The sequence below is a fragment of the Oryzias latipes genome, chromosome 14 (assembly GCF_053564925.1).
Source record: "Oryzias latipes strain Hd-rR chromosome 14, Olatipes_Hd-rR_3.1".
Classification (NCBI taxonomy): domain Eukaryota; kingdom Metazoa; phylum Chordata; class Actinopteri; order Beloniformes; family Adrianichthyidae; genus Oryzias; species Oryzias latipes.
In genome coordinates this window covers 6,203,106-6,214,953 of record NC_136250.1, presented here as the reverse complement: position 1 = coordinate 6,214,953, position 11,848 = coordinate 6,203,106, and the positions used below count along the sequence as shown (strand labels likewise).

Here is an 11,848-nt window from a genome sequence, read left to right as displayed (position 1 = left end):
AGAAAAGGAAAACAGCAGGTAGAAAAAAGTAGAAAAAAAACCCACAGTAATAAGATGAAGAATAGCTGCAAAGAAACTATGACGTCTGGGGAAGAAAAGGGCCAAAACCAAGAGGCATGAAGGAACATGACATGAACAAAGCAACCAATCCTCAAATAAAACTCAGAAGAGTGTTTTGTCCTCACCCAAAAGGCAAAATATAACTATAAAAAAAATAATGTAAGAATAAAAAAAAAAACTATGTTTGAGAAAAAGGATGTACCGTAAATTCCGTAAAAGCGCACCCAATTACTAGCTGCACCCTCCCATTTTCACGTGTTTAACTGCTTTTAAACATACACAAGCTGCATCAGAGTACAAGCCGCATGTACTAGGCAACATTGTCATCCTGACGATTCACATCCTGACTCCCAGAGTAAGTGTAGTTCATTAGCACACTGTGGGTGGAGTCAGCTTTGCCTCAGGCTCATGTGTTCGAATACACCTACATCTGCCAAACAGCATGGACCTCTATTCTGTTCACAAGTTCCTCAGTTAGGGTTTTTTTTATTTTATTTTTTTATTTTTTTTTTACTTATTGACAATCTAGGTATCATACATAAAATTACAAACAGTAACCATATAATCAACATTACATCCGTCAGTTATGATGAGGAAATTTACATCCGCGATTCCCCATTTCCCATGAGTCTTAGGGGCTAAAGGCGGGGCCAACGCCCGGCTCGCCAAACTGTTGTACGTGTTTAAGAATGAGCAAGTATCAGCAGTGCATGGAGGGGTGAACGGGAAAAGCTCTCCATCCGCTTGTGTTGCGGCAGCGTTATGGGAGTAACAGGGCTGGTTAAAAAAACACACCAGTAAAATAAAGCTGTGGCGACTGAAAAGCGCGCGACTGAAAAGCGCGCGCCTCTGCACGGCGCGTGCGTCAGAAGTTTCCTTCCACAACAAACACTGTTGCTCCGCGGACGCCTCTGCGCTCCACGCTCGCCCCGCGCGCTCCTTGTCTCCCCTTTCTATTTTCTCCGACACCCCTGGCCAGGGCGGCTCCAGGGAAGAACGCTTCGTCCCCATTCTGCGCTGGACGGAGCAAATCGTGTCTGTGCAGAGCAATCGGACTTAATACTGAACGTTTTGTGGATGAGGGGCGGATGCGTTGTTACGTGTGGGAGCCATCAGACTGCCATCGGCCCCCGCAGCTCTATGTGAACGAGCAGCAGAACATGTCTCCAGCTCACACGGCAGCTGTGGGTCGGTGTGAGCTTTTCAAAGTAAAATTCCGCTCAGTCCTTAGAAACCGTAAAAACGATGACGTCGATTTGTGTTTACAGTCGTGTCCCGACAAAATAAAGGCTGATGTTATTCCCACATATTTACGTGCAGCCAGCCGAGTCACTATGACTCGGAGGTAAATTCACTCCTGAGCATGCGCTGTTCTCTCCGTCACGCAGCTGACCGGCTTTTCCAAACCCGTTGGTGATGGTGGATTTTTTCACGCTGCTTTTAACGATTGCTTTTAACTTGAAAGCTTCATCATATTGTAGTGGCTATCACGTGCACGTTGGGTCTAATGGCACCAAAGGATTCTGGGATGCGGCCGGGCATGCGTGTTTCGTTTTGTTGAACCATGACTGAAGTGTCTAAGACCTGAAGTCAAGTCCATGCTGTTTGGCTGCTGATAGGTGTGTTGAAAAACAAATGACTTGTGCTTGGTGTTAGATAGAAAATTCAAACCATTCACTGAATCCGAAAATATGTACATGACGGCCTCCGATTAAATCCATAAATTGGCCGCGTCACTGAATAAGCCGCAGGGCTGTAAGCGCAGGAAAACAGTAGCAGCTTATAGTCAGGAAATTACGGTACTCTAAACACAAGAAGAAGGGAGAACAAATACACTTACCAAAACTATAAACGCAACGCTTTTGTTATTTCTCCCATTTTTTATGGTATGAACTCAAAGATGTGAAACATTTTCCACATAAACAAAATAACCAGTTCTCTGAAATATTGTTCACAAATCTGTGATAGTGAGCACTTCTCCTTTGCCAAGACAATCCATCCCACCTCACAGGTGTGCCATATCAAGATGCTGATTAGACAGCATAGACAGATTCATCCGTGAAGAGAACAGCTCTCCAACGTGCCAGACGCCATCACATGTGAGCATTTGCCCACTCAAGTCGGTTACGACGACGAACTGGAGTGAGGTCGAGACTTTGATGAGGACGACGAGCATGCAGATGAGCTTCCCTGAGACGGTTTCTGACAGTTTGTGCAGAAATTCTGTGGTTATGCAAACCGATTGTTTCAGCAGCTGTCAGAGTGGCTGGTCTCAGACGATCTTGGAGGTGGACATGCTGGATGCGGAGGTCTTGGGCTGGTGTGGTTACACGCGGTCTGCGGTTGTGAGGCCGGTTTGATGTGCTGCCAAATTCTCGGAAACGCCTTTGGAGACGGCTTATGGATGAGAAATGGACATTCAATTCCGTAGCAACAGCTCTGGTGGACATTCCTGCTATCAGCATGCCAATTGCACGCTCCCTCAAAACTTGCGACATCTGTGGCATTGTGCTGTGTGATACAACTGAAGATTTCAGAGTGGCCTTTTCTTGTGGCCAGTCTAAGGCACACCTGTGCAATAATCATGCTGTCTAATCCGCATCTTGATATGGCACACCTGCGAGGTGGGATGGATTGTCTTGGCAAAGGAGAAGTGCTCACTATCACAAATTTAGACAGATTTGTGAAAAATATTTCAGAGAACTGGTTATTTTGTGTATGTGGAAAATGTTTCACATCTTTGAGTTCTTACCATAAAAAATGGGAGCAATAACAAAAGTGTTGCGTTTATATTTTTGGTCAGTGTACTACAGTCAAAAGAGGACAACAGAAAGACTGAAAAGATCAAAAAAGAAGGAGGGTTTCCAAACCAGTCAGCAAAATCAGATCACTGCAAAATAAACGGTCACATTGCTCCACTTTTGCAGTGGGACAATGCAAAAGTATCACCAACAGAAACAAACAAGCTTGAATCTTTGACATAGCGTAAACCTGGAGGAGGAGTGGCCAGTCGCTTGCTATTCTCCAAAAACTACAGCCTGACCACAGCCTGACAGCAGGGAGGCAAGTAATTACTAAGATACACCTGACAGGTTTGTCCAGCATCTCACGCCCATCACAGATAGCTGATGAAGACACGTAATGATGACGGACACAAACCGTCTGAGGAAGACTACAGGCCAGAGACTGAACCATGTTAAAGTTAATGAAATCTTTATCCTTCTATTTGAATATTTAAAAAAAAAAAAAAAAAAAACAGAAAAACCCCACATATGTAGATGGAAGGCGGAAAAAAAAAGATTTCTTGCGACATGATTTACAATTACCTCAGAGACATTGGAAATGAGTTTTTGTAAAAAAAAAAAAAACTGTGTTGACTTTTACCTTTTGAGAATCACTTAACCTTACAATGTTCTTATCATTGATTCTGATACGTGATTGTAAACACACCAACTGGTCATTATTGCATGCTTAACGATTGTTTTAAAGATCTATAATGACATATGTGACAACAAAATGCTTACTTTAACAGTGAATGTTGATGCTTAGGACAATGTCTGCATTGGTGCTGAAACTCAATTGACATTGGGATCCAATCCATATGGCATCAGCCTAGCTCCAATTGCTACTTTTATTGTCTGATTCAAAGTGAATCACATTTACAGACAGAACTTTGCATGTCTGCAGTTGTTTCAATGGCACACATACAGTGGAATGTGAATGAGATCATCCCTCTGCAGCAAAAAAGTCCTACTCTAGTCAACTGACTCACTCAGTAATCGGCAAGGGAAATAAAAAAAAATCAAGGAGTGAGGCAAAGAGGATAAAAGTGGGTTTTGTAAGTGAAGCATCGTAATTACAGAGCACCTACTTTGTTGACCAGCCTTTATTCAAACTTATACCACTTTTTGAAAAAAGATCATTTTGTTCATTGTATCATTTGTGTTATTATTTCTTAACAAAAACTTTTAAAAATTGCATAAACATGGTTATCTTGACTTAACAAGACGTGTATTTTTTCAGTATTTGCTTTTTGACTTATTTTATTGCCTTTTTGATTTAGGGCTGCATGTGCATTTCACATTGTGTGTGTGTATTTTAGCTTGCCAAATCCCTTTTACTGTGTTGTTTGTGATTATGATTGATTGTCGATAGGAATACCTTTGAGTAAACATGAGCAACTATGGTTTGATGAAACATGTTTGACTGGCAAGCCCCACAATAACCACAGCTGTCAGATGTTCGATTGACCAATCTAGACTCCCGGGCAATGTTTCCCAGAGTAACTTTTTATCTTTGAAATAAGTTTTCAAACAAATTAAGTTTTCCCTTTCAAAAGGTGCAGCCACTGTGTGAACACAAAAGGAGGAATGGAGCTGTAACTTCTACTAGGAGGAAAACAAGTTTTGAGTTGGCCAAGAGCATAGACAAATGTGAAGCTAATAGACCATATGTGACCTCAACTGTAGGGTTCTGAACAACAAAACTGAAGCTTGAAGTGCTGCAATCATATTGACCCAAGCCAACAATGCTTGTCACGGTGGTCATTAGAGGACCTGCAGCATTTAATACTTCTAAGGGGATGTCAGATCTAAGAGCAGGAGATTATGAGCAGGCCACAAACACTCATGTTTATATTAGGTCTATGAAGAGTGATTATCACCTTTATTTCAATACCAATAGCTTTCTGAGGGTCTATTCAGACTAAAGTGAACCAGAGTTCATTTCCCCTGATATTCTGGAACAAACCTTCAGTCTTTCAGTCTGAATACACTCAAGCTGACCCTGGCACAGGATGCTCTTGGACCCATCTTTCAAGGTGGATCGGGTCGTTTCCAATTGGACTGAGCTCCGGTTTGCTCTGAGTTTTTCACAGTCTGAATAGGCTCCATGTTCGGAGCAGAACAACTGAACCCAAACAGCCAGTGTAGCCATTATGGAATGTATACCTTCCTGGCCAAAACTGAAGAGATCTTTAGTCACGTGCTTTTGTTACAAGCTTTAGTTAAAAACAGAAATGTCAGGTTGAAAGGCAGTCTGAATACAAACAAAAGCACAAGGTTCAGAACTCAATCCAGACCAAATTGATGGACTCGGCCTGGACCAACAGACTTTTCCAGTCTGAAAACATCCTAAAACATCACTTTCAAAGAAGCTCAGAAGTAATAACCATCACAAAATCCTCAAAAGAAATATTACATTCTGAAGTATTAAAGGATAAAAGTTGCAAAACAACTGAGAGTACTGGCAGGCTGAAAAGAAAATTACTACTGAAAATGGCTATTTTGTCAAATAAATGCTCATGGAGGAAACCAGTGGATGACAGCAAAGATTTTGTTTTAAATGATAGTTTTATTTTATCAGAAACTTACAAAGGAGAAAACTTGAAAAACTTACTTAGAAAGCAGTGAAACATCATACTGGTGCAGGTATTAATAGACTGGCCACAAAAAACTGCTCTTCTACCTTAAACTATGTTAAAATGAAAAACTTTTTCATGCTTTTTATTTAAACCTATTATGTAACTGCTTCAACAGTAAACTTGTCTTCTTCATCAGTTCAAAGTGGAAAGAAACATTTTCTTTGTCTTTTTAAAATGACTAATATACTCCATCAATAAATCAGATTTTGCAATCCCTTATTTCTCTGTTATACTAAGACATTAGTGGAGTTATTTGAAAGAATTACATTATTAGATCAAGTACAACAGAAGGAACAGGGCCAAACTATACTCATTTTGTGGACAACTGCACCTCTAATCTGATTACCATTCTTTATGGGATTACCATAAAATCCCCATTAACTGTATTAGACAGACTTATTCTTTCAGGTATCTTAAAAAATGCAAATTCTCTGGTTGAGACATCAAAACATACACATTTCAGGAAAAACACAAGTAAATTTTAAGAGGTTACTATGCCCAATTCAACAAAAATCTCACAACCAATTTATAATTTGACCGTGAGTAAACAGTCTTGGCCATGTCAATGACTTAAAGGTATAGCAAAAATAGAACAAGTAGAAAATAGTTAAGTGGCCTTCTAGGTCATGAATTCAACATCTGTGGTTAAATCATTTGTTTTTTCTTTTTGTTGGAGTGTATTCAAAAATATAGATTTTATAGGAGGTCCTGTGTGCTCCTCAACAGAATTTGAACTTCACATGGTGTTGACAAAGAGCTCTGATTTTTTGTGTTCCTTTGTTCTAAATCCTTCAGCTTTTTCTTCTGTAGAAATATATTTAGATCATCTTTTCTGGGTCACCATAATGATCAGAAAGTAAAGTCAGTCCTTTTGTAATTGTGTGAATATCTTTCAGGGAAAACAAGAGAAAAAAAAAGCATCACATTATCTGGATGTCGTTGTTTCTCACTGAAATAACCAACTACTAACTGGTTTATCAGGGGTTAAAATCCCACTCAAGTAACTTGACCTCAAATGGATAAACATAGATAAAGGTGTCTGCTAAGTATTTTTGTTTCAAAGTCTCCAAGAACTGGAAAAAAACATAAACGTTTATATTTTGGTTTGTCATTGGCTACAGAAATAAAACCAACAACAAAGGTGTGAAAAACAACAAAAAATGCAAGCAGATAAATTAGCATAATTTTTAAATGTACCGTTAAAGGTCCAGTCCAATCATCTTTTAAATATCATTATGTCATCTTTTGACCAAAAGATGATTTTAGGCTTATTTTTCTTTATTTATGTCCTCCATCAACAGAATAATGCCTCATGTTAAAACCACTAAAAACACAATTTCATAGGAAAGCTTATCTTTGGCTTGTTATTAGCTAAATAAATAAAAACAATGAGAAAGGTGTGAAAAACAACGAAAAGTGGAAGCAGAAAAAAACATAACTTTTGTAAATTTTTTGTAAAAAAATTGTGTTAACTGTGATACGTTGTCATGTTTAACAGTTCAAATAGACCAACCTACACTTTTATGTTTTCAAAAACAGAAGAAATCTGGTGTTTTCTAACAATTTTTAAATTTCTTTAATTTTTGGGAATGATATGGGGAAAGGGGGGGGGGGGGGGGGGGGGTCAACACGTATGTTTGCCCCAGACCGCAAAATAACCAAATCCGCCTCTGTTCAGAGGGGAAACAAAGACAAATGAATGGCGACTTTAACTTGGGGTGAATATAGACTCCAGCAGAACTTTTTCCCTCCTTGTTCGATCTATACTAATCACTAAAATTAGGTCAAGAGCTAAGTTTTCAAATCGGTCTCCTAGGAGTCGCCTCCCACCGGTTGGAGCCGCAGAAGGCGGCGAGGACAGCCCGCGGGCTGACGTCACAGTCGGCTCTCTTATTTAAACTTCAACGAGCGGAGCAGAGAGGCTGTCATCGACGGACAACGTTGCCAACCAAGCAGCTGGGAAGAGGACTCCGGACGTCCCCCCGTCTCCTTCCTTCGGCCTGTTTATCAGTCTCAGTCTAAATACCAAGCATGCCACAGAGCGTGACACTGAAGGGACCGTCTCCCTGGGGCTTTCGGCTGGTGGGAGGACGGGACTTCAGCACACCGTTAACCGTCTCCAGGGTAGGTAACACCTCCATTCATTCAGCCGAAAGCCAGAAAGAAACGCGCAGCACTGCAGCCTGGAAAGATTGAAAGAGAAAAAAGCCCAGAAAGCGAGAAGCTTGGACACGTTTTCTAAAATACCAGCAGTCTCAATTAAATATGAATACTTTTTGCATCCATATTTAGGGAAAATATGGCTATTTTTATTACTAAATAAAAGTTAGTCCAGTGCCTCCTGGAGTAGAAAGGCAACTCTAAATTGGTTTCTTAATTAGATTTAAAGCATCATAATTGATTTGATATATATATATTTTAGATTCTAAGTAAGTGACCTCAGTTGTGGCCCCTTTACCAATACCACATGTGAAAATGCTTATTTATTGTATCATCGAATAGATGATGTTATGGAATTCTGAGTAGAGGTGGTGAGAGGAGTAGTCCTCATGAACCTCCATGAACTCCTCTGACCCCGTGTGGGTTAGTGTGTGCTGGCTGTAGATATGGCAGTAGCCATTAGTTTACCCCAATCATGGTAAACAGCGCCTGGCCGGGCTGCAGGGCTCAAACAGCAGGGAGGATGTGGAGGCAAGCGCTGACATTTGGTTTTCATCAGAACTCATTGATACTGCTGAGGGATTCCAGGTGTTGTGCTCAGCTGGGTTGCCGGACCCCAAACTGGCCATTTAACTACAGGGACTCTTGCACTTTAAACCACAGGTGTAATGTCTGGATTTACAGTGAGCCATTTACCTCCTTTAGGGGAGCAGAGGAAGTCCAGAGTGTCACCTTAAATGCTCTCAGTTAATAAAGAGACTAAAATGTCCACACAGGTGTATGTTTTGTGTGTTCTTGCATTTAGGATTCACTTAAAAATACAGAGAAAAAAAAAAAAGATTTAAAAATAAACCCGGATAACATCCACTGTTCCAATATATTTCTTTTGGAGATTATACAAATAGTTTTGACATCTTATCCTGTGGAGACAATTTTCCAAAACTGCAAGAGACATCTTAGATTTGAGTTTGTCTCATGTTTATGCTCCAGGTGGACTGCAAACTGAAAGTTTTGATAATTTGGAGAACACCTCAGGCACATTTGAGGTTTTATTGCAATAGATCACATCGTTTTTCAGCTATTTTTGTACACAAGCCAACTCTAAAGAGCTTAAAATGAAGGCTCTGCACAGCAAGCATTGCATAACGACCTCCGTATATCATCATCTGTGAAGTTTATTGACATCTTTGTGGGGCAAAGATGGCACTGAAAACCTGAGCTGACACGGAAGAGTTGCTTCCTAAGGCCAATCGAGAGTATCAGTTTAACTCTGAAATCTTGGCTTGGAAATTATACGAGGAAGCATCTGTTGACGTGCAAGCATATTTATCACAGTGTGTAATGTCACTGGCGTGAATACATGCAGTGTTTTGGCAGCAAGCTTGATATAATGCCACTTCTAAAGACCTGTTCTTTACTCTAAACCACCCTTTTCAAATCAGTGTAATTGACGTCACTTGCAGTTAAACAGCAGTATGTCAGAACTTTTTTTAATGATTTAATTTGGAGGCTCATAATGGAAGCTGGTTGTAATTGCGTTTGATGAATGATGTGCTTCAGTGCTGTTGATGTCTGCAAGAAAACCCTTTTTTGAAACGGTCTAAAATAACAGTTCAAGTGCTGAAAGGTTAAACGAACGCAGTGTGTCTCCTACGTCATCTAAACAATGGATGACGGTTTATGGAGGTGTTTTGCCTTTGCTTTACACATGAGGGACGATGTACAGTTGCATCTAGAGTCCGTGAGCAGAAAATTATCTGAAAAGGTACTTAAGACTTTAAACGGGTAACGCAAAGACAAAAAAACCTGTTTTTGAACTGCATACAGCTCTTCTTCCCTGTTGTCTCAGTTGCATTAAACAGGTGAATTCCAGCTTTGAGAGGAGAGGTTGTAAATACCGAAACTCAAATGGCAGCAGCTGGTGTTTTTACCTGAAGTGTTAATGCTCCAGATTCAGCTCATTAGAGCTCTCTGGCATCTTGTAACGTTCCGAGTCAGCTAGATGAGTGTCAGCTTGACTGGAGACTCTTTTGTCTGTTGAGTCAGACTCTAAAACGGCCTTTTTGTTGAATGAGGCAGACGGAGAGAAGCTTTTAAAAGCTGCTGTAAACGCAGCAACGTTCACAGTCGGTGTGTGGAATGTGACAGATTTGCTGGAAGTGGGGTTTTGTGCATTCAAGCGACATTCCTTCCAGGCAGAAGGTGACGCAGGACACTTGTCCTTTCTGCCAACTGACAATCTGTTATCCCCTGGACAGGAATTCCCATGTCGGTGTTAGGTAAACAGTCATTTTTTTTTTTTTACTCAAGTTTCATTCCTCCTGACACATTTAGTGCCATCCTGCTGGGTTTGGATTCTACCACGTGGAAACTTGAAAATGATGCAGCTTTCAAAATTTCCCAACCTCTCTAAAGTCACGTCCTTAAACTGTTTTGTACACATATGACTTCCGAGAAACCCAAGCTACTTTGTTTATACATAGTGTTGTATAATTACAGATGATGGGACCCGACCTTAAAACAGAAAAGCAAATTTTTTTTCTGCTTTTGCAGATCTTGAGAAACTAGAAAAAAAATTGAGGATGGAAATTAAACTTATTGTGACGTAACATTTTGGTGGAAGAAACCATAAATATATAACCTTATGTAGAGAGTATGCTTGGAGATTCACAAAAAGACCAAACATTTACCAAATTCTACAGAGGTGTGGATGTACGGGCGTGTAAAAGGACCCATCCTTTGACCTAAGAGAGTTGGGAGCCAATTGTTAGTGTAGGTTGGGTAATGGGTTGCTTCTGGTTCTGCATGGTGCAGTGGGATTTGAACCTTGGAACTCGTACATCATTGGGTATGAAGAAGTTATGACTGAACACACCTGATCCAGATAATAAGCAGCACGCTGTTCAGGGAGAACTGAAAAACAGACCGTGTGGTAGATTTCCTGAACCCATTAGAAAATTCTACAAGAGAAAGTACCTATAAAGATCCAAAACGGTCCCAGTTTAGGTTGGTTAAATGTAAAATATTGTTAATTGACTGCAGGATTAGGTATTTGTATAAGTACCTGCACCTGTTTCATACTGCTGCACCACCCTCTTCTAAATTCTGACTTTTCCACCGCTAAATGTAACTTTTAGGAGGTTCTAAGCTGACTTCTTATATTTTGACATGTGGTTAAATAACTAATCAGAATCACTTTAACTCACTGGTGCTAAAATATGTATGTTTTTAAAAAATGTGTTATTTTTTCATGTTTTTTAAAAGGTTGGATTTTTATTTTCTTGCCTTTAGGTCAAATTACTGACATGGATAGAACACAAATACCAGCTCTGTTCAGTTCTTCTAGGTCTCCAAGGGTTTAAAACATACTATTAAATGGATTCAAATGAGTTCTTGAATAGAACCTTTACTTCACTGAATTTGCATACAGATCTGAACCAGCTAAAGTCCTGGTTTGGGTCTTAGGTAACAGGATTTACACTTCACAAAAAGATAATGATACAAAGATAAACAAGAATTTGTTTTAGTTGCATATCCACAGAACCTTATGGCTTTTACACCCTTTAATCTATCTGTGAACGTTTTACCATTTCTACCACATAAAGTAAAGGCATGTGACCCAAAGCTAAACTTTATTTTTTTTCATTGATTTGGCTAATTAGACTGGTCAAGTATTAATCTTACCAATGGCTAAAATTCTTGAAACAGCATCTGCACAACCAACACTGGACAAAGATACATGTTGGACTTCTTGTGTAAACTCTTTGGTTATTGTTGCTCATTTAGTCACATATTTGTTTAACCTAAGCTCTGCTTTTATAATTGCAGGGTTCCTTTTAAAAGATGTCTAAGCAGTGCATTGCGAATTAAAACGTTTTTTATTTGTTTATTTTACACTAGAAAGTCTACTGCAAAGATATCGAGGAAACTTCTTTTTATTTACAAGCCTTTTTGGCTTCATGCAACCATTGTGCCAACTTGGGTCACCACTATGTTTGTTTCTGTGCTCCTAGATTCAATTTGTATTTAAGAAATTTGGAGAAAAACCAAAGAAGAAGTAGACAATTTTTGTAAAGACTTGCTAAAATTCTACCGTAATCACTTGGACTAGAAAAACAGGTACCCACTTGTGAAAGCTTCTGTTGTGTAACCTGTGATGAATCGCAGTCTAGGTTCCACTGACACTCTCTTTTCCTGATGTTCTCA

The 11,848-nt window shown here is 39.7% G+C and overlaps 1 protein-coding gene across 1 annotated transcript in view; it reads left to right on the top strand.

Annotated features, from left to right (window-relative positions):
• The first annotated feature begins 7,359 nt into the window (after nucleotides 1-7,359).
• The window catches only part of pdlim4 (PDZ and LIM domain 4), a 44,944-nt gene continuing 40,455 nt past the window's right edge, over nucleotides 7,360-11,848 (top strand). Inside the window, exon 1 of the mRNA XM_004084206.5 lies at nucleotides 7,360-7,606. Coding sequence (XP_004084254.1) covers nucleotides 7,514-7,606 — 93 coding nt within the window. The 5' untranslated portion in view covers nucleotides 7,360-7,513. The remainder of the gene's footprint in view (nucleotides 7,607-11,848) is intronic.